At 43.5% G+C, this 23,275-nt stretch overlaps 1 protein-coding gene and 1 long non-coding RNA gene across 5 annotated transcripts in view; one reads left to right on the top strand and one right to left on the bottom strand.

Moving 5' to 3' along the window:
- Positions 1–23,275, bottom strand: part of SYNE2 (spectrin repeat containing nuclear envelope protein 2) — a 395,759-nt gene that overhangs the window by 34,403 nt on the left and 338,081 nt on the right. For all 4 annotated transcript variants that reach the window (XM_069733882.1, XM_069733900.1, XM_069733891.1 and 1 more), the window contains 10 exons: positions 18,356–18,484; positions 17,624–17,778; positions 16,533–16,680; positions 14,698–14,792; positions 14,108–14,342; positions 9,893–10,087; positions 9,491–9,616; positions 8,278–8,433; positions 4,217–4,375; positions 2,712–2,878 (listed from right to left, as the gene is read on the bottom strand). In XM_069733882.1, the coding sequence (XP_069589983.1) occupies positions 2,712–2,878; positions 4,217–4,375; positions 8,278–8,433; positions 9,491–9,616; positions 9,893–10,087; positions 14,108–14,342; positions 14,698–14,792; positions 16,533–16,680; positions 17,624–17,778; positions 18,356–18,484 (1,565 nt within the window). The remainder of the gene's footprint in view (positions 1–2,711; positions 2,879–4,216; positions 4,376–8,277; positions 8,434–9,490; positions 9,617–9,892; positions 10,088–14,107; positions 14,343–14,697; positions 14,793–16,532; positions 16,681–17,623; positions 17,779–18,355; positions 18,485–23,275) is intronic.
- Positions 6,704–22,591, top strand: LOC138644967 (uncharacterized). The gene is made up of 3 exons (XR_011314697.1): positions 6,704–6,765; positions 17,045–17,125; positions 22,533–22,591. It is a non-coding gene; the product is annotated as an uncharacterized lncRNA (long non-coding RNA).

Here is a 23,275-nt window from a genome sequence, read left to right as displayed (position 1 = left end):
GGCCATAAACCCCCCACAGATGTGGGATCTCCGTTCTTTGCATTAGCAGATATTCAGGATGGCTTCTCCCCCACCCCATCCCTTTTGTGCTCCATCAAGCTCCCGCCAGTAATCAGAGCTGACACTTCCTTTCTGAATGGCACGGGCTCTTACAGACGCGAGGAGGGCGCCGCTTGTATCGCTGCCATATGGCCACTCCGAGCTTGATGCCACTGAATCACATCACTGTCTAAGCCACATTCAGACTAACGTGCGTGCCAATGACTGCGTCCTCACCAGCCATTACTATGTAGTGTTCACCCATTAATATAATGCAGCACAATCAGCAGATGAAATATGTAGCAGCACACACAAAACCCCCCATTAAAAATACAATATAGAAAATAAAATAACACAAACAAACGCAAAAATGGCTGCAATTACACTAAGACATGATTCATATTGTGCAGAAAATAACTTGTGAAAACCCTAAGCTACTACTATGCATTTAGCGACTACTCAGCGCAGCATTATATGTGCACAGCATTGATGCCCTGGTAGCGTCTGTGACAATGCTGCGCTCAGCTCTGCTACATCTCTATACCGCAGAGAAGTTTCCAATGACAGCAGTTGGAGCAGCTGCAGCAAATAAAGTTTTTATGTCTTCATACAAACTTCAGCTTCATTTCCATAAGTGGCGGCAGGTGCTGAATTAACATAATAATGGTGGGACATGTGCAGCGTCCAGCGAAAAAAGTAGCACAAGCAATGGAAATAACTGGGGCAGAGGGAAAACAAAAATCGATATATTGCCCTATGGATGAAAGAGCCGTCTGTGCTGTGATGGAGGGCTCATTCTCACTGCATTTGCAGAGTCTGTTTGCGCATGTTCAATGTGCATAGGTCAAACATGGCCGATAGCGTCCTATGGCTTTACCGTGGCATACGCTGGAGGCATCGGACAAGTAATCCTGCAGACATATCTCCGATGTTCATGGGATGACCCCGAGTGTGTACAGCGCATTGCACCCACTGAGGGGCATATACCATCATGAGGTCTACACCCGGCAGGGTCTTGGCATCCACTCACCATAGGGACCAATTAAATGAAAAATACATACTGCACAATATAAATCTGGTGTATATATTCAGTGTCACTTACTAGGCTGCTTTCTGTACTTTTGATTATAAACCGCTTTATGTCCCGCAGATCTAGCAGTTCTCTGAATGCGGAGCAATGTATAACCCCACCCACACCTGTGATATGATTGGCAGCTTTTTATGTACACTGTACATAGGCAGAAAGCTGCCAATGAGTGGTGGGGGCGGGGTCTGACTACCTGCCAGCAGGTGGACTAGTCCTCTAGTGATTATCTCCTGCTGATAACACAGTGATTTAAAAAAAAAAAAAATTACACTAAGCAGCCCCGTAAGTGGCATCACTTGAATCAGGGTCTCTGCCCCTACATTATGCTGGTCTCAGATGGGGCAGCAAAAACTTGACATTGTAAAGTTATGAATTGTTGGATTATTACTTAACTCCCTTATTTTGCTTTCTTCTCTCACAAACCCCATGCTGCAGTGCAGATTCTATGCCCAATTTATGCTCCTTTAGTAGTGGATTCCAACTGCTGCTCAGCAAAGATCGGTACACGATATACAAACCGTTTGTGCATCCGAATTCCTCTGTCTGGGTACGGTGGCTAGATACAGAAAGGATCAGATAGGGAAAGTCCTGTACACAGACTGAATATAGTGTATGGATCTATGAGGACAAGCAGTCGAAAGCAGCATGGAACGCCAAGTTCCCACAATGAGCATTTGATGCATTTTTTTTCTGATGTACATTTTCTGCATCAATTACACAATTCAGGCTACTTGAGTTTTTAGATGAACTTTTATCGCTTTTTTTGTCTCTTTCTGGTATGTCATGTTTTAAATATACCTACTTTATTTTGGAAACTTACCGTTTGCTTAGTTACATAACTTTGATAAAACTATTGATAAAAGACTTGTGTGGATTACATGTATTTTTACTACCAGAAAAGCAGTGATTTTCCACATCTCATTCAACATATCAACTTTCGCAGTACAAAATTTTTTTTTAAAAAAACCACAAAAACAGCGGGTATGACATTTCTATAAATCCATTTTGCTGGAACTGTAATTTTTTGTTTTGCACAAAATACTCACAATGGGGAAACTTAACCAAAGTGTATGTGCACAAATAGTCTTTTTTTTTTTTTTTTTTTTTTAGAAGTTTGTGGAGCTGAAACTCTCCAAATCCTCCTTCAAACCTCAAAATTATTCAGATTCCATGCAGTTTCTACTCCGAAAACTCATCAAACTGGCTCCAAGGGCACATAGCCTAAAGGAGCAAGAACCAGCCACGACAAACAGCGCCGCAGCATGGGGATTGGGAAATAAGGAAGGAAAATAAGGCAATGAAGATTACAAAAATTAACTTTGCAGTCCCTGGAGGATAAAAGAATAACAACAAATAAAAATAATTTTGAGCTGCTCTTCAAACATAGATAAAAGTAACACATTAAAAACCATGTGAGTGTTGAGTTTTTCAGGAAGTTTTTGGAGCAGAAAGTGAGCTAAAACGCGCCAAAAAATGTTCAGTTTCTGCTCTGAAAACTCAGCAAAAAGACTCCATGTGCACAGAGTCTTACAATATTTCTGGTGGAGAAGAATCTGTTCGCTCAGTGCCGCAAACATCCGCTTACCGGGAGCCGATCACATCGAAGAGATGCTTCCAGCGGTCATTGACTTTGTTCAGCTTGTTCTCGATCTCCTTGGAGCGGGCCTGGTTGCTGGCATTGATCAGCTGCTCTCCGATTTGCTTCAAGTGAAGTTTATTTTCACTGAAGAGATTTATTTCCTCCATGCAATCCTGCAACGTAATCCCCATAAACCGTTATGAGAGCGCAGTAATAATATACAAACCCCCCAATTCTCAGAATATTGAATATCCCCATGACAGAGCACGGGGAACCAGCTCATTATCTGTATATTGTTGGTACCATGAAAACAGAGACTGGGATGTATTGTGGGTGTTATTATAATATGGCAGGAAGGGACCAGCCGGTGGGTCTGGACCCCCAGTTACAGGAGCACAACCACAAGCCCAGGTGGTCACCATGTTTCCAGCACAACCCTCTTAGAAGTAACGATATTTTATCTGAAGGGCTCTTTTACGACTCTGGACTCAAGTCCGTTATCACTGACCAACAAATAGGACCAGAGATCCCAGCAGTGTTTGGCTAGCACCAAGTTTCCAACTCTGTTGGTTTTGACTCCCCTGAAGAATCTTACTTAGAGGAAACGCGTTGGGAGTAGCGTGCCCCTATTCATCGCTATCCCCAGCCATCATCACATTGACTCCAGCAGTCCCATACAGGGAGAGTGTTCAGAATCATTATATAATATATGATGCTTTTTTATAATATTTCATGGGGTCTGACCAGTAGGTGTATATGTTAGCATTATGAAACCAATGATGTAATGTGGACTATTGACTCCTACTAGGTAGTCTACAAATATAAATTGCTGCCAGCCAAACACTGCTGGGATCTCTGGTCCTATTTGTTGGTAACAAAATTGTCTATATGTTATGTCCTTGTCTGTTGCACTTTAGTCTAGTAGGACTTTTTGGTTATAGATTTTAATACTTTACATTAAAAGTTACATTTTATATTTCCACTCTTCCCATTATACTACTGACCCCTAGTGGTACATCCACTTTTCCAATCCGTGTGGCATCCATTTTTCTTGTACGAAAAATAAATTAAGCCTTTCCTATCCACTAAGCAATAAAACCACACAGCACTGGGATCACACATGTATGGCCTCCATGTGCTGTGCTTTTTTTTTTCAGATTTTGAATGAGTGAGCTCGATAAGCGACTTGGATCACAATCAGACATGTCTCCATTTTCTTCTGAGGACACTCGATGGGCAAAATCCCCAAAACATGGCCTCAAGGCTTATTGTTCCCACCGAGTGGTTATTTTGTGGTTCTCTCTGAATTACCAGTGATCATGGAGGGACCCCAGGCAATGAGCTTATTTATAGAGGTCCCTGGGATATGTAGGACGATAGATAAAGCAGAAGAACTTTCTTTGGTGCCACGTAATGAAGCCACCAGCACCATGGCATTAGTGGATTACACATCTGAGGCTTAGAGACCCCACAATACACTTCTGCTCCACGTCCATCCGTTCTCCATGTACCTTCTGCAGCTTCTCGATCATTTCCTCAATGTTCACATCGCCGGTCTGTAACACTTTGCTCTCCATCTGTGTCAGCCAGTCGCACAGCTCCTTGTTCTTCTCGTTGAACACGTTCCAAGCATTGAGCCGGTCCTCGATCTCCTGCTTCCTCATAGACACCTATAATGGAGGGAAAGTCAGCATCCTTCGTGCGATCACAACATGGGAACAAGGTCAAAGCAAAAAAAACAAAACAAAATCTGTCATGTCAGCAGCAGGATACACGCAACCCTGACATGGGATAATAGCTTAATCAATCCATTTAGCCGGTCTGTGCCTTTATCAGTTAATTGGATGGACAGACCCCGTCTCGGCTTTGGCGACATCTCCCACTGTGCAGGTGTGTTACTCATTGCATTTACAAATCTGCAACTAAAAGGTAATGCAAGCCGGTAGCCATCATTGGGAAGGCGTTACCATTGGTCATGAGATCTAAGGGGTAACATTTCTCCTTGTGGCATGTCAGAGTGAGGAGACTTATAAGCCATGCATGCCCCTCTGGGAAACTAAATATACAAATTATAGAGGAAGAGGACTAGAACTCTAGCACCACCTATTGAAAGCAGTGATAAAGTCAATATCGACCCTTTAACGAGCCTTGCAATAGGACTTAGGATAAAAGCCTAGCCAGAATCTCAATTTGTAGACACGGTGTTTCGGGGTTGATGCCCCTCATCAGTGCAAAGTATGAGATCCGATTTCGCTAGGTGAGAGGCTAACACTGGGGTCTGAGGGGTAACTTTTCTCCTTGTGGAAAGTGACAAGCCAAGCCTGGCATGTCAGAGTGAGGAGACTTAGAAGCCATTGGTCATGAGAAATCTCAGTTGTGAAGAATAATACCAATATGTCAGGCTTCTCATATCCATGGCTTATATACAAAAGCCATAGACATGGTATAGCAGTTGGCCAAGCCATCACTCAGTCATTGGCATGGACTAACCATTATTAAACACAGAGAGGAGCCAGACCCAGGAACTGCTTATCTCCCAAGGAAACATATCAAGCAGTCGACAACTTGGAGCAAAACTAGTAACTTAAGCTGTCATTCACAGTTTCCCTGGGAAGTTGCTGCCATAGATGACAATGACGCACGTTAAGAAAAAAATAAACTACTTGGAAAAAATAAATTATTTCTGCCATGACCTAGGTTTCCATTAGCCATGTACCACTTTTCAAAAATCCCAAATGGCAGATCAACTTTTCTGGTAGACATCCATCACTTGGCACGACAAGGCATTAAAGGTCACCAGAAAAGACAAACCAATCGCCAGGTAGTAGTGCGCAGATCAGACTTGGCACAAACTGCAATCAGAGGTCGGGAGCAGACTTTTATTTAAGCATTTCTGCCATATTCCTCTCCAACATAGGCTTCATTATCTCAAAATCACAGTTCACAAAGTGATGATTTCAGTGTGGTCGCCCTCATCAGTGACATCACACATGACATTGTCAGACTGTGCATTCCTGATACTTTCCAATAAACGAAGGACAGACATTGACTTTCCTCCTTGGCCGCACGTGTTTCATCTCAGACTCCATTACTGTGGGCTGTGCCACCTACCCGCTCCATAATGCGCCCAGCGACCGCACGTTTCAGCACACGAAGTCAGCTAATCCATTTATCCGGCTTTTCTATGTTATCACATCCTGTAGATTACTGTACGGCACACACACTAGAATTTCCAAATCTACGGCTGCATGCAGCTATTGTCAACCACAAACATTTCGGCAATTATTTCAGATCTGCAATTCTGCAGTAAAAAACAAACAACCAAATCGCAATTATGAATTACACTGAAGTCTATGGGAAGTGATCGCATGCAAATTTGTGACCGAAAATCAAACATTGTGTTGCAGTAGGTTGCGATGTGACACCGTTGGAAATCATTCGATGCCATGAAGGTGTGTGTGTGTGTGTGTGTGTGTGTGTGTGTGTGTGTGTGTGTGTGTGTGTGTGTGTGTGTGTGTGTATGTATATATACATACATACATACACACTCAGGAGGTGAGAATAGCAGGTTTTTTGTTTTTTTTATTATTTTTAACATGACTTTTTTTTACTATTGATACTGCATAGGCAGCATCAATAGTAAAAAGTTGGGGACACACAGGGTTAATAGCAGCGGTAACGGTGTGCGTTGCCCGCGTCATAACGTGGTCTGTTACCACTGGCATTAACCCCTGTGTGAGCGGTGACTGGAGGGGAGTATGCGGGCGCCGGGCACTGACTGCAGGGGAGTAGGGAGGGACTAATCGGACTGTGGCCGTCGCTGATTGGTCCAGCAGCCATGACAGGCAGCTGGCGAGACCAATCAGCGACACGGGATTTCCGTTACGGAAGTTGCAGACAGACAGACAGAAGGAAGTACCCCTTAGACAATTATATACCGTATATATAGATCGATAGATTTCTATATCTCCCCTTTATGGCATTCGGATGATATATAAATATTGTGTGGCACCAAAGAATCTATTTTCCGGAGGGGATTGGGGATGCACATGGTAACATGGTGAGTACCTAAAATATCATATAATGACCCACAACTCATAAGGCCGTAATGATGCAGAATCTGCAGCCAAAATCTACAAGTACACGGGGTCTACATCTTGCACACGCTGTAGGAACATAATACGCTTTTTCTAATCCATTTCATGCCCATATGTGTCCTATTACAGCACTAGCCTAGTGGAAGACATTTTACAAAGACTCGACCGCGCACAACGGAGAAAATCTTCAGTGGCGATGTGAACTCATAAAGTGGCCCGTCAGGCTAGCCTGTGGATTTCTACTGATGATTTCACCATCTGAGCGCAGTCAGTCGGTCGTATACATCGGACAATGATCGGACGGACTGGCCACAATCTGAGCGTGACAGCTTCATCTATGCTGCAGCCCGGGTGGGGAGAGCCGCCGGCCAGTCTGTCCAATCACTGTCCAATTTATACGGCAGCCTGACTGCGCCATTTGGGGTAAATTTGCAGTGGAAATTTCACACCACCACTTGGAACAAGTTTTGCAGCTGCAGATATACACTCTGCTAACACAGCCTCAGGCCTCGTTTCCAAGTGCGTTTTTCCACCATGTTTTAAGTAGCTGTTCGCATCAAACGTGAATATATTGTGTCATTTTTGTCTTGCGTGTAGCACTTTTTAAGTGCTGAAATGCTACAATTACTCTCTTAAAAACGCACACACACATAAAAGAAAACGGCCAGATCTGCCGCATGTAAAAGCACTAACTGGGGATGAGTTTCCATAAAATCACTTCCATTTTGATTGATTTTACAGCACACACAAAAATAACGCATTTGTGGGAATGTGGCCTTATTGTGCTGAATTGCTGCAGGTTTTTGCCAAGGATTTAAAAACAAAAAGGTTAAACCCAGAATAGATGTTGGAACAACACCAGAAGCGTACAGGCTTTTTCTCTTTTTTTTCATTCCCCTTTATGACACCTACAAACGTCCCATTGCCGGACCGCAAATATCACCTAGAACAATAATAGGAAGCTGGAGACTAAACAGGCACAGAAATCATCAGACCCCTGCGCCCGGCTTCCCACTGCTGGAACAAGGGTGCAGTTTACTAAATTCCCTGGACATCTAACCAATGAATCACAGAGGGGTCCAGAAGGTCCGACACCGGCACAGACTAAAAAAAATATGCTTCATAGGAACCGTCCAAAGGAATTACATTGTATCATTTCATATATTAAAAAACAAAATTGGATCCACATTGCTGAAAGAAACAAAAAAAAGAAAAAAGTTGCCAAGGACAAAAACAAGCGCAAAAAATTAAAATGCAAAGATCAGCTACCGACGTAGCAGAGGAGCAACGGTCTGTGTCATTAATGTTTTACATAGGACTGCGAGTAAACGTATGGCGCTATTTGTACAATAGACACCACCACTTGTATCTGTGCAGTGACAATCCGCAATAATGTAGCAAGTGATACAGAAGTAGCGGACTGTGATGTACCACATGCCATGTTATATATGGCAGCTCCAGTCCTACACACTCACCCGCAGGCAGAGTTCTTCCCACTGCTGGTGTAGCGCCTCCACTTGGTTATTGAGCACAATTCCATCCTCCGCTATGATATATTGGGATAACTCCGACTTCATGTCATCCAGATCTTTTAAACTATCTCCCCACTCATCCAGGGCTTCCTCTAGCTCCTGCATTGAAACACAGGGGACAAGACACACAGCTTCAGCTCTGGCTTTTTTTTGCAAACCTGTTTAATCTTGTGATTGGTCAATGGGGTGGGGGAGGGGAGGATGGGAAGGGGGGTGGGTGTTTGTCCATGCACAATCACTGTGGGACAATGCTAAGCCTCCCCTGTAGCTGCAAGGCCAACTGCAACAGGCTGCTGAGCCGCTCCACTATGGCGCTCAAGGTGTTAAGTCCGAGAAGGCTTGGGAACTATACAAGGAACAGGCTGGGAAGGAAGAGCTGCAGGGATAACACTTCCTGGCCAGGAGACTTCTGAATGTTTAGTGATTGTTGCCCTTGGAAGGATAGAATTCATTTCTTAATATGTAAAATTATGCAGTTCGGCGATTAAAAAAAAAAAAAAAAAAATAATAATTTGCATGAAGACATTATTAATAGTGATGAGCGAATATACTCGTTACTCGAGATTTCTCGAGCACGCTATGCGATTATTTGCAACTTTTTCAAAATCGACATACAAATGGCTAAAAGCCAAAACTAAATCGCCCCTCTAAGTGTAAAATGTTGGGGATTAAAATATGTCCATCGCCTTTAAGTTAAAGGGGATGTCGAAGATTCGAAAAATAGGGCTTCTTTCTTCCAGAACCAACGCCACCCTCTGACCATGGGTTGTGTCTTGGCATTTTAAATCCGTCCCATTGACGTGAATGGAGCTGACCTGCAATATCACACAGGACCCATGTTTTAGGGGTGGCGCTGTTTCGGTAAAAAAGCAGCCATGTTTTTCTAAGCAATCGATACCCCTGTATTCATTTTAGCTAAGCCCTGATGGAAATTATCAGCTACGCCATGGGATTCCGGAAAAAGCTCAAATTAACCCGTGTGGCATAGTTGGCAACCGCCATCCAGGGCAAAGGTATTTTATCTCGTGTGAAGGAAGCATTGGGCATGTTGGACTTTGAGGCCAGCTTCTTTTCTACCCAGGGGAGATAAGCCGCCACCAGAGCTATCAGGCATCGGCTTATGCCCCTTTCCCTTGCTCTGATGGTCCTTCCTTACCTTCAGTGGACCCTTGGCTATTTGCAGCTCCTCATGAAGCGTTGGCAGTGGATCGTCTACTCTCGCTTTCAGGTCACGAAGAGTTTTCCTTTTGTCCTCGATTATCTTTTCAAAAGTGTGTCTTTTCTACAAAAAATAATGTATAATAGCAGCCAGGCGTGATATTCGATTACATTATACATGTATCACAGGACTAGAAAAACATGGTCACTTTCTTCCAAAAATAGCGCCACACGTGTCCACAGGTTGTGTGTGGTATTGCCACTCAGCACAATTCCACTTCAATGCAGCTGTGGGGCAATACCAGACACAATCCATAGGTGTGTGTGGGGTTGTTTTTGGAGGCAGCCATGTTTATCTAATCCAGGACATTCCCTTTAATAGGTTGTTGGAGGCGCTAACCTGAGTGATGCCACTGAAGTGTGTAAGAGCCTCCTGCAGCTGCTGCACCACGCTCCGCCACAGCTCCTGAAGAAGTGTCAGATCTCGTTGAAGGAGCAACTTAGATTCCGGCTCAGCGACCGACGAAACGTCCTGACAATGGCGGACAGTGGTGACGTAGCCTGGCTGCAACCTGCCCAGACGCCTCTCCTTGTCCTGTTCAGGAACAGGTTGTACATTAATTTAAGCCAGAGGGTGATATTCTTTTTTTTTTTTCCAATCTATTTTTATTTTCTGATTGTAGATAATGGGGCGATCAACAGAATAGATATACATTATAGCGGCCACATAGACCATAGGCAACAATACACTGGCTCTGACTTATTGTGAAGGGAGGGGGAGGTGGTGGGCTATTATATCATCAATATGATTGGTGGATTTGGTGTTTTCTACTGTTTAAAGAGGTGCTATCAGTCATTTAAAAGGAGGGGAGGAGGAGGTGAGCTGTGACATCACCTATTGTGAATGGTGGATCCTGTGACCTACTGTATATAGATGTGTTATCAGTCATTGTACAGGAGGGGGAGGAGGTGAGCTGTGACATCACCTATTGTGAATGGTGAATCCTGTATTATCTACTGTATATAGAGGTGTTATCAGTCATTGTACAGGAGGAGGAGGTGAGCTGTGACATCACCTATTGTGTATGGTGCATCCTGTGTTATCTACTGTATATAGAGGTGTAATCAGTCATTGTACAGGAGGAGGAGGTGAGCTGTGACATCACCTATTGTGTATGGTGCATCCTGTGTTATCTACTGTATATAGAGGTGTAATCAATCATTGTACAGGAGGAGGAGGTGAGCTGTGACATAATCTATTGTGAATGGTGGATCCAGTGTTATCTACTGTATATAGAGGTGTTATCAGTCATTGTACAGGAGGAGGAGGTGAGCTGTGATATCACCTATTGTGTATGGTGCATCCTGTGTTATCTACTGTATATAGAGGTGTTATCAGTCATTGTATAGGAGGTGAGCTGTGACATCACATATTGTGTATGGTGGATCCTGTGCTATCTACTGTATATAAAGGTGTTATCAGTCATTGTACAGGAGGAGGAGGTGAGCTGTGACATCACCTATTGTGAATGGTGCATTCTGTGTTATATACTGTATATAGAGGTGTAATCAGTCATTGTACAGGAGGAGGTGAAGTGTGATATCACCTATTATGAATGGTGGATCCTGTGTTATCTACTGTATATAGAGGTGTTATCAGTCATTGTACAGGAGGAGGAGGTGAGCTGTGACATCACCTATTGTGAATGGTGGATCCAGTGTTATCTGCTGTATATAGAGGAGTTATCAGTCATTGTACAGGAGGTGAGCTGTGACATCACCTATTGTGAATGGTGGATCCAGTGTTATCTACTGTATATAGAGGTGTTATCAGTCATTGTACAGGAGGTGAGCTGTGACATCACCTATTGTGAATGGTGGATCCAGTGTTATCTACTGTATATAGAGGTGTAATCAGTCGTACAGGAGGACGAGGTGAGCTGTGACATCATCTATTGTGAATGGTGGATCCAGTGTTATCTACTGTATATAGAGGTGTTATCAGTCATTGTACAGGAGGTGAGCTGTGATATCACCTATTGTGAATGGTGGATCCTGTGTTATCTACTGTATATAGAGGTGTTATCAGTCATTGTACAGGAGGTGAGCTGTGACATCACCTATTGTGAATGGTGGATCCTGTGTTATCTACTCTATATAGAGGTGTAAGAGGTGAGCTGTGACATCGCCTATTGTTAATGGTGGATCCTGTGATATCTAATGTATGTAGTCCAATAAAACAAGAAAAAAGCAGCAGCACTGAAGCTTCATTTGCCTGCATAACCTGCACTTGTTTTACCCGTAATACCTTGTCCATGATCTTTATTATGCAATAAAGGACTAAGGTTGTTTTTTTCACCAAAAATTGGAGTGCTGCTGCTTTTTTCTTGTTTTATTGGACTCTGTATGCACCTTCTTCATAGCATGCACCTCCAGCAAGGTGAAGGTTTCTGGAATGTGTCCGTGATTCAGAGCTCATTCATCCTTTAACAGTGAGTACTTAGGCTATGTTCACACGTTGCGTCCTGTCCCTGCGGGTTCTCCCGCAGCGGATTTGATAAATCTGCAGGGCAAACCCGCTGCGGTTATCCCTGCAGATTTATCGCGGTTTGTCCTGCGGGTTCCGCTGCGGGATTTTACCCCTACTATTGATGCTGCATATACAGCAATAGGCAGCATCAATAGTAATGTTAAAAATAATAAAATCATGATATACTCACCCTCTGATGTCCCGATCTCCTCGGCGCTGCAGGCGGCGGTCCGGTTCCAAAGATGCTGTGCGACCAGGACCTTCGTGACGTCATGGTCATGTGACCGCGACGTCACCGCAGGTCCTGGTCGCATAGCAAACCTGAGACCGGACGGCTGCGTGCAGCGCTGAGACTTCAGAGGTGAGTAAAGCATTATTTTTTATTTTAATTTTTTTTTTTTTTCTCAAATATGGTTCCCGGGGCCTGGAGGAGAGTCTCCTCTCCTCCCCCCCCCGGGTACCACCTGCACATTATCCGCTTACTTCCCACAAGGTGTGCACAGCCCCATGCGGGAAGTAAGCGGATCAATGCATTTCTATGGGTGCAGAATCGCTGCGATTTTGCACAAAGAAGTGACATGCTGCGGGTTGTAAACCGCTGCGTTCCCGCGCGGTTTTTCCCGCAGCATGTGCACAGCGGTTTGCAGTTTCCATAGGGTTTACATGTTACTGTAAACGCTATGGAAACTGCTGCGGACCCGCAGCTGCAAAATCGCCGCGGTTCCGCGGTAAAAACCGCAATGTGTGAACATAGCCTAAGAGCGGTTTTTCTTGGTGCCATTCATACTTCTTCTTACTGATCTAATGTATGTAGAGTTGTTACATTTCACTGTAACGCTGTCTGCGATGAAAATATAATAACTGCTGAGAAGTCCTCTCTACAGAACAGGAACTGCTGATCAATTAAAATCAATGAAAATTGTAAGATTTAGTTTTTTTAAATACTAAATTAAAAAAACACCAATATTACTTAATTATAAAAATAAGCCATTTTCTGATTCTATATTCTCTTTATGCGCAAGCTGAAAATGGAATAAGCACAATTTCTGGCTATAGCATATATGGACATAAATATATGGCCTTGTGATACTAATGTATTGGATCCTCATTATCATCATCAGTTACCGAGGTCTGATAACTGCTGTGGCAAAACAACGCAAAAATTATCATACATAAATGACCTACAAGAACAAGGTAGATCTAAAATAGAGGCTCTTACAGGACAAAGGACACTCATCTCTTCTTTGCCGTCTTCCCATATTTTAAATATTAAATAGCAAATTAAGCCTTTGTTAGGTGGATTCCTGGATAATGAGCTGATCACTGTGTATCAGTGGCAGCAAGTATTCAATCTCTCTGCAGTGCCTCCGCAGGAGAAAGCAAGTATTGCATGGTTCTCACTAAAATCTATTGGATGTCACTGTGTTGTGTCCTCCACAACATCAGACTTTTTTAACGCCAATTTCTGTTCTGACTGACAGAAAAAAGATTAGATCCCTCAATACAATTTCTAATTCTTCAACCTCTTTGCTTATTGTTTTTCTCATCGTCTATATCCATCCATCTGCATAAGTCAAACTCTGCTACATCTCCATTACTGCTCCTCTACCTCTGACATATTATCTATAGAGGCAGCTGCTGTGGAGATGGATAAGGGGTGCCAGATTGGTGGAATTTGCTATTGACTCTCTAAAATCTTAAAAATCTTAGGAAGTGGTAAGCAGGAGATATTAAGGTAATCTTGTAGCAAGTCTTTCTGTGCAAATTGGTTAGGACTGGTGGCGTTAAAGGAAGTCTTTTTGCATAAATGACTGTTCAAACCAAGTACAGGCACTCAGTGCACTCTTGGTGTGGCCAAATATTTCAGTTCACCTTTCCATCTTCTTGTCTTCAATCTGCTTGTGTAATGGCAGAACTGTCAATCAAGGAATAAGGAAGCAGAGATTAATGAATTAATGAAAAACGTGAGAAGGTGCACTGAACTGTGCTTGGTTTGAGCAGTCATTTTGTGCTGACAAACTGTTTAACCACCGCTAGCAGGGACCCCATTTTGTTCACTGCTTTTAGGCATATTACATTTCCTACCTTAAAGTCATACATCAGTTTTTGTGTGTTGATTAAACTGTGACATTTCTGGCGTCTGACACTAGATACAGCTTCTTGTACGCCATGTAAATGCTGTTCCAGGCTTTGCTTGGAGACTCGGAACTGCCACCATTGCTTCAGGAGGGCACATATTTCCTTTTTCTTCCGCTGCACCAGCCTGATCACGCTCTGCCACTTCTCCTTTAGGGACGTAAGCTTTAGAATAAACTCGTTTCTGAGGAAGAGCAAACATTTTATAATATTTTTTGGTCTAGCTATGCAAATATGAAAATGGCACAAGTCACCAATATAAGAGGAGGATACTGATTAAAGCAAAGGGACGTTGTATCACAGGTGTCAACCAAGAGGGTTCGTGTTCTACATGCAAATTTCGTCAACAATTTGCCATGGATTTCATTCTATGTAATCCTATCCGTTTGATTGCATTTTGATGGAAACATAAATCACACAATTACATAAAATGTTCGCTATGGGAGGAGAACGTGAGCTTATAGAGACCCTGCTCCAAAAATATTCTAGTATCTAGAACATGCCATGGTAAAGGGATAAAATAAAGATATACTAGGTACCTGTTTTGCTCATCCTCCAATTCTAAGACACTCAAAGCTTTGTTCACAAAAGTAGGTAAAATGTGCTCATTTATGGTGATTTCAGCTTGAAGCCTCTGAAAAAACAAGGCAATCATTTACATTACAAATATCCATTATAGTAGACAGCGACCAGCCATAAGATTAACAGCATATCCCGGCTCATCTTATGACAATGGCAATGAGGAATCATTTGACAAACAGTTCAAAGTGTTGACTTGACCTCCAAATTCTCTAGATTTTAATCTGATTGATCATCTATGGGATGCGCTGGAAAAACAAGTCCTTGCAGGCCACACATCACAATTTACAGGACTAAAAGGGAATATGTCAGGATATTTTTCTAATGAAACTAGTGTTATACCTGTATAGCTCCAAATATAACTATACAAACGATGCATTTCTTGTAGTAATCCGTTGAGGCAACACTGATAAATCAAGCTTTAAAGCCACATGCAAATTAGCCTGTAAAAGAACTGTGGGCGGGTCTGTGCCCTACAAGTGCTTCACCACGCCCCCAAGCTAATATGCATGTGGCTTCAAAGCTCAATTTCTCAGACCTGGAACATCCTATTGCTGCAAGACTGGTATACTTTATATCACTGTACTCTGATCTGTACAGCCGGACCACTAATTTAGTACAGTATATAGTATATTACATATGAGAATGTAGACAGCATTAATCACTGAATTTATCTCACGTTAATCTTCACTTAAGACCCTTAGTCTATTTTCCGTATTTTACACATACATGCAGGGTCGGACTGGTCCACCGGAGAACCGGGAGATTCTCTGGTGGGCCCAGGCACTGGCACCTGTTGGCATACTGGCCAGCAGCTGCCTAGGACCCCCACTGCTCCAGGGGCCACCAGCCAGTGGGCAGCTGCTATGGGGGCCCCCGGGTGCCAGCGGAACAGCAGTAGAAGCTGGCTGCTGTGGTTAAAGCCTGTCCCCGCGGCAAAAGAGAAATGAATATTCGCACTTCCCCATGCCCCCATGGGCGTGGAGAGGGGTGAATGTTTATTTCACTAGCTCTGAGCGGAGCCGCGAGCAGAACATCCTCCCAGCGTGACATCACCACTACTCGCAGCTTTGGCACTCAAAGCTACTCAGAGAGCAGTGCGGGCGTTACTGACAAAACAGCTGACATGTTCGGCTGCTGCAGACTGCGGCGCACTATTTGTAAGTAACAGAGCGCTCTTGTGTCCTAATGACTTTCTATGTCACCGCTCTTCCCTACGATGAACAAGCAGGGAGAGTGGAGCAGCTCTTGATAAGGCCAACACTGATTGGCCACAGCGCACCTTAACCACTGACCTGATTCTTTGTATTGCAAAGGATGAAATCGGTGGTGAATATCCACAGCATAAATTGACACATTGTTCATGTTAAATCTGCATCGGTCAATTCCCACCGTGGATTTTCTCAGAGTATAGATGTCATAAAATCCCCTCCACTACCCTGGTGCTATAACACATTGGCCTAGTGGTTAATAAACAACAGGGAACATTGATCATTGAGTTTGAACCAAAATGTGGGCGCCAACCCCTGCTATATCACTAATACGTGTACTACCTTATGTTATACCCTGATATTAGCGTGTTATAGCGCACAGTTGGTGGTCTTGTATTTATTTCTATGTAGCTACATAGTGGGTCACAAGAATGATTTTCCCTGGTGGGCCCAAGGTGCTCCAGTCTGACGCTGCATACATGCATGGAAATGAACCCCCACCAAAAAATACATTTCACTACCCATAATGGTTTCTTTAGGTTTCTCTACTAGGAAGGTGCTATTAGTTTCCTGACGTTACATACCTCAAAGATATCCTGTTGCTTTCTCAGGCCTTCAAATGTTCCTGCAATTCCCACTGTCAGATTGTCCTCCATCTTCTCCAGACACAGAATCCAGGTCTCGTAATTCTGGATAAAGTTATTTTTTTCCAGCTCAACCATCCGATGTTGTCTGTTTAGGAGACATTATCAATGGTCATTTTTTGGAAATGCAGCGGCCCATATATACGCTTATTCCACAATAAAATGGGCTGTATGCAGCTTTTTTTTGTAAACGGGCAGTCTCTGAATGGAGAAATTCACGTGAATGGTATTTAGTTGCAATACTAGAAGAATCCAACAAACTAGAGCGGAGCTGGTTTAACTAAAAATGCACTAGTACAAACCCTTTAATAAAAATAATAAACATTTGGCCTCGTAGTTTGCAAACAGTCGACTACAGATGTCACATCCAGACCCTAAAGACCCTTAAACACATTATATGAGTGTCATAGCCGATTGGCCGACCATCTGATGTGTATGTTTCCTGTTTTCAGAAAGTGCTGGAATTGCAGACGAGTCCCTATATCAAGAACTACGCACTCTTAAGGGTTCATTCGTAAGAGCTGTGGAGAAAGGTAATGGAAAACATGGAAAGAGAGGATGCTGAAGTGCTTGGGCCATTAGTGTGACTCAGATATCACAAGATTTTGGAAAAGTTCTGTCCATCAAACATTACACAGAAAGGAGATGAACATCAATTGTAGACTAGATGCCACCTATTTAAGGATTTGGACATAAGACTTAACCAGGATCCACAATTTTGATGATAGAGCTGGACAGTAGAGGGAGGTCATAGTCTCATTTATTAGCAATATGTAAGTATCTGTAACCTACTAATAAAAATTCACACTGATCACCTGATAGACAAGGCCATGGTGCACCCACCAAGGCACAGCTCCACACATTGGGAAGTGGACATGAATGGTACTGCATCTCTCACCAATTCACAAAGTGAGACCATATGACGTTCGCCAATCATAGACACTAAGCAACTAAAGACTTTGTAAAGCACAAAAATGATAACCTCCGTATAGTAAAATATCTGTACATAAACACCACATTTCAGCACAGACCTGCAGTCTTCCAGGGCTGTCGCTATTGTTTTAGCCCACATCCGATTTAGATTCTGCAGCGACATCTGCGTGCGGTCACCAAGGGGAAGGGTGGCCATCTCCTCATTCAAGCGCTCAACATCAGAGGTTAATTCGCTGAGCTCCAAGAGATGCTTCTATGCAGGGAACACGAATAAAATATTAACACTGGAATTGGTGAAAAAGGTTCTCAGGACCTTGGTCCATTGGTCACATCGGTAGTCTATGGCCACCCAACCAGAGCTCTGCAAACCTCCTAGTTTCTGCCGGAATCCCTGAAACCTCTTCTGATTAGTAGTCCCGGGGCAAGGTGTTCAAGATATTACACTGAGGCTAATAAGAAGTACGGTAGGATGAGATTTCCAGGGCTCTGGTTGGGCGGCCACAGACTCCTGATGTAGCAACTGGACAGGTATCCTCAGAAAATTTTGCTCAACTCTAAGTAACAATTAAAGGAGTTCTTTGACACATGGATGGACTGTCCTTGGGAAAAGACATTAATGTTTGAGTGCTAGGGGACTGGACAAGCGGCTGTGTAAAGAATTGGGGGGATGCGACACCCATTAGGATGCCGTGGCCCCTCCATTATACTGAAGTTGGACCCTTCAAAGAAACATAGAAATCGTATGTCAAAGTCCCATTAGACCCCTTTAATAATATGTAAAAACTACCCATTCTCTGTACTTGTGACTTGCCTTGTCTGTACACATTTACCTTGATGACTTCTGCCCTCTCCTCCTTGTCAGTATTATATGTGAAGCTGACTTCATCGGCGGATGTCTTGATACGTGACTGGAGTTTATCTAGGTCACTCTTAAAGGATTGAACTTCATTCTCTATGGACTAGAAATGCAGATAATACATTAAGGAACTATTCAAAGTATCTGAGAGAATGAAAGTACAGGACGCCCAGCCTAATGCCGAGCTACAGATCTACAGGTGCTTCTCACAAAATTAGAATATCAAACAGTAAATTTCTTCAATACAAAAAGTGAAACGCATATATTATATAGAGTCATTACAAACAGAGTGATCTATTTCAAGCGTTTATTTCTGTTAATGTTGATGATTATGGCTTACAGCCAATGAAAACCCAAAGTCGTTATCTCAGTAAATTAGAATAATTAACAGAAAACACCAGCAAAGGCGTCCTAAGCATTTAAAAAGGTCTTTTAGTCGGTTTCAGTAGGCTCCACAATCATGGGGAAGACTGCTGACTTGACAGATGTCCAGAAGGCAGTCATTGACACACTCCACAAGGAGGGTAAGCCACAAAAGGTTATTGCTAGTGCTGTATTCAAGCATATTGATGGAAAGTTGAGTGGAAGAAAAAATTGTGGTAGAAAAAGGTGCACAAGCAACCGGGATAACCGCAGCCTTGAAAGGATTGTTAAGAAAAGGCCATTCAAAAATTTGGGGGAGATTCACAAGGAGTGGACTGCGGCTGGAGTCATTGCTTCAAGAGCCAACACACACACACGTATCCAGGACATGGGTTACAAGTGTTGCATTCCTCAAGCCACTCATGACCAATAGACAATGCCAGAAGCATCTTACCTGGGCAAAGGAGAAAAAGAACTGGACTGTTGCCAAGTGCTCCAAGGTGTTGTTCTCAGATGAAAGTAAATTTTGCATTTCATTTGGAAATCAGGGTCCCAGAGTCTAGAGGAAGAGTGGAGAGGCACACAATCCAAGCTCGTTGAGGTCTATTGTGAAGTTTGTACAATCAATGATGGTTTGGGGAGCCATGTCATCTGCTGGTGTAGGTCCACTGTGTTTTATCAAGACCAAAGTGAGCGCAGCCATCTACCAAGAAATTTTAGAGCACTTCATGCTTCCCTATGCTAAGAAGCTTTTTGGGGATGGAAATTTCAGTCTCTAGCAGGACTTGGCACCTGTCCACACTGCCAAAAGTACCATGCTGTAGATAAGCCCTGATGTTACCTGAAAGAGGAGAAAAAGAGGTTATATTATACTCACCCAGGGGCGGTCCCGCTGCAGTCCGGTCCGATGGGCGTCTCAGGTCCGCTCCGGCGCCTCCTATCTTCATTCCATGACGTCCTTGTCTGGTCTTCACGCCACGGCTCCGGGGCAGGAGTACTTTGTCTGCCCTCAACAGAGCAAAGTACTGCAGTGCGCAGGCGCCGGGCCTCTCTGACCTTTCCGGTGCATGCGCACTGCAGTACTTTGCTTTGCCCTCAACAGGGCAGACAAAGTACACCTGCAACGGAGCCGTGGCGTGAAGACCAGAAGAGGACATCATGGAATGAAGATGGGAGGCCCCAGACCGGACCGCGACGCCCATCGGAGCGGGACCGCCCCTGGGTGAGTATAATCTAATGTCTTTTTCTCCTCTTTCAGGTAACATCGGGGGCTTATCTACAGCATTACAGAATGCTGTAGATAAGCCCCTGATGACGGTGAGCTTACCTCACCATCGATTTTGGGGGTGACAGGTTCCCTTTAAAAACAACAGTATCACTGTGCTTGATTGGCCAGCAAACTCGCCTGACCTTAACCCCATAGAGAATCTATGGGAGATTGTAAAGAGGAAGATGAGAGACACCAGACCCAACAATGCAGGTGAGCTGAAGGCTGCTATCAGAGCAACCTGGGCTTCCATAACACCTCAGCAGTGCCACAGGCTCATCGCCTCCATGCCACGCTGCATTGATGCAGTAACTGATGCAAAAGGAGCCCCGACCAAGTATTGAGTGCATTTACTGAACATACATTTCAATAGGCCAACATTTCAGATTTTAAAATCATGTTTCATGCTGGTGTTATAAAGTATTCTAATTTACTGAGATAATGACTTTTGGGTTTTCATTGGCTGTAAGCCATAATCATCAACATTAACAGAAATAAACACTTGAAATAGATCACTGTTTGTAATGACTCTATATAATACATGAGTTTCAATTTTTGTACTGAAGAGCTGAAATAAATTAACTTTTTGATGATATTCTAATTTTGTGAGAAGCACCTGTATGTGTCCCTTTTATGTTTTTTTCAGTTCTTTTTTTTTCGAAACATCTTGAAAATTGTGCTGGTATAAGAAGTCCTAAAAGCAATAAAAGCAATAAAGGGAATCTACGGATGCTGTGATGCTATATCAGCCTGGAGGGAGCCTAGAGGAGTCATCCGAGAAAGCACATAGATGAGTCTGGTCAGGTTCTGTGAGAACTTATAGAGGAGGCCCGGAAGTTAATTTTTGTAGTGTGTTTGACTGAAAGGAGTCATCACTAGATGGGGTTGGTTCTTGAGGCTCTAGAAAAGTTGGGTCGGATTGAAGTGTAGAGGAGCATTTGAAGTGCAGAGTCTAAGAAAACATTAGTAAAGTTCTTGGAGGCAGAGTCTGCGCGAAAAGAAGTAGAACCCTTGAGATTAAGGTCAGGATAAAGAGACGAGGGGGCCTAGATAAGGTGAAGTGAAGAACCTTTAGAGCAGAGACTACAGAGAGATGAACTGGGAACCTTCATTGAAGAGTTATGGCAAGAGGAACAGACTCTAAAGAGTGGGACTTGAGACCAAGGAGAGAAGTCTTGATAGTCACTGTGAAATGATATATTGAGGCCTACTGTATGTGAAATGACACAGTCATGTGGAAGGTCCCATTGACATGAACAGGGACCTCGAATCGAAGGTTTCACAAATTATAAGTGTTTAAATCTTTAAATAGTTCTGCAAAGTTAAAAAGTGGTTTTCCCATCTCGTACATTTATAACGTATGCCATAACTGTAGAGTAAAGGTCCCTTCACATTAAGCGACGCTGCAGCGATACCGACAACGATTCGGATCGCTGCAGCGTCGCTGTTTGGTCGCTGGAGAGCTGTCACACAGACCACTCTCCAGCGACCAACGATGCCGGTAACCAGGGTAAACATCGGGTAACTAAGCGCAGGGCCGCGCTTAGTAACCCGATGTTTACCCTGGTTACCTTCCTAAAAGTAAAAAAAACAAACAGTACATACTTACCTAACGCTGTCTGTCCTCCAGCGCTGTGCTTCTCTGCTCTCCTCCTGTACTGTCTGTGTGGGCACAGCGGCCGGAAAGCAGAGCGGTGACGTCACCGCTCTGCTTTCCGGCTGACCGACACTCACAGCCAGTACAGGAGGAGAGCAGAGCACAGCGCTGGAGGACAGACGGCTGTAGGTAAGTATGTAGTGTTTGTTTTTTTTACTTTTAGGATGGTAACCAGGGTAAACATCGGGTTACTAAGCGCGGCCCTGCGCTTAGTTACCCGATGTTTACCCTGGTTACCAGTGAAGACATCGCTGGATCGGTGTCACACACGCCGATCCAGCGATGTCAGCGGGAGATCCAGCGACGAAATAAAGTTCTGGACTTTATTAAGCGACCAACGATCTCCCAGCAGGGGCCTGATCGTTGGTCGCTGTCACACATAGCGATTTTATTAACGATATCGTTGCTACGTCACAAAAAGCAACGATATCGTTAACAATATCGTTATGTGTGAAGGTACCTTTAGGTCGGTCTCGCTAATGGGATTTGCATCTATTTCATTTACAAGGCCTGGACAAGTGCAGGTGTCAATGGAGAGGTGTCGGTGTTCCTAATCACTTGTATGGATATTCTGATCAACTCTCCACTTAGAGCAGCGGGTGATGGGGCCTCGTACTAGAGATAAAATACGGGTCCACATTCACTATACATGTATGGCCTATCCTGTGACTAAATGTATGAGATGAGAATGTCACTTTACATAACTGAGCCGCTCTGTGTGTATTGAAACTGCCAAGATTCCGTATCTCTCCGGAGGGTGGAAACCATTATGTACAGTGAGCTTCTTAAAGTAACAGAAACCAAAAAGTATCTGGTGCCATTGTTTTTGCAGTCGTGCTCCAGAAAATGTTTCTTCTTTTACAGGGGAACCGCTTTGGAGGGGATACACCCACATTACAAGTCCGGATCTAATCATCATAGATTGCTGATTATTCTGTGGTCCTGTGCATGCAATCTGAATTTATGGACTTTTGGATGCCAGACTAAAGGAATTTAAAAATACATTATAAAATGCAGCCTTCTGAATGATGAATGAGCTACATTATAGTGCTAAAGAAGTCACCGCACTATCTCTTTATACAATAGTAAGATTTTGGAGCCCAGCTGCGATTGCCATACTAATATTGCTTATTTTACAGCCTTAGTGAAATGAAAGTGGTCACCCTTTTGGACCACATTAATTATAAAACGGTATGAAAAGCTATAATACGTATCCCGAAACGAGATATTGTCATGTCGGACGCTGTTCACACTAGGGCGTCCGACAGACAGCGGTAATTCCACATTTGTCCACTATACGCTCAGTGGCGCCGGCTAGATTTTATCCAGGTTATCCAGGGTTAATCTGGCTGGTAATCTGGTTGGAGGCTGGGTCACGCCCGTGGCCTTTAAATAGTCATTCTGGACTTTGGGCTTCGCCGATTATAGCTTGTGTCTTGGGCCTGGTGATCTCGGTCTGGAGTGGTGGTCTAGGAGTTGAAGTATCGTATCTGGTGGTGTATTATCCTTTGTCATATTTCTCCTTCCTATATTTGTGTTTATTTTTGCCCTGTGCACATTATAGTGTTCTCCTGTGTGTCTGCGGCGAGGTGCGTTTTTAGTTTTCC

Source organism: Ranitomeya imitator, chromosome 1 (assembly GCF_032444005.1).
Source record: "Ranitomeya imitator isolate aRanImi1 chromosome 1, aRanImi1.pri, whole genome shotgun sequence".
NCBI classification, from domain to species: Eukaryota; Metazoa; Chordata; class Amphibia; order Anura; family Dendrobatidae; genus Ranitomeya; species Ranitomeya imitator.
The sequence above is the reverse complement of the archived record's forward strand: the minus strand, read 5'-3'. Positions and strand labels throughout refer to the sequence as shown.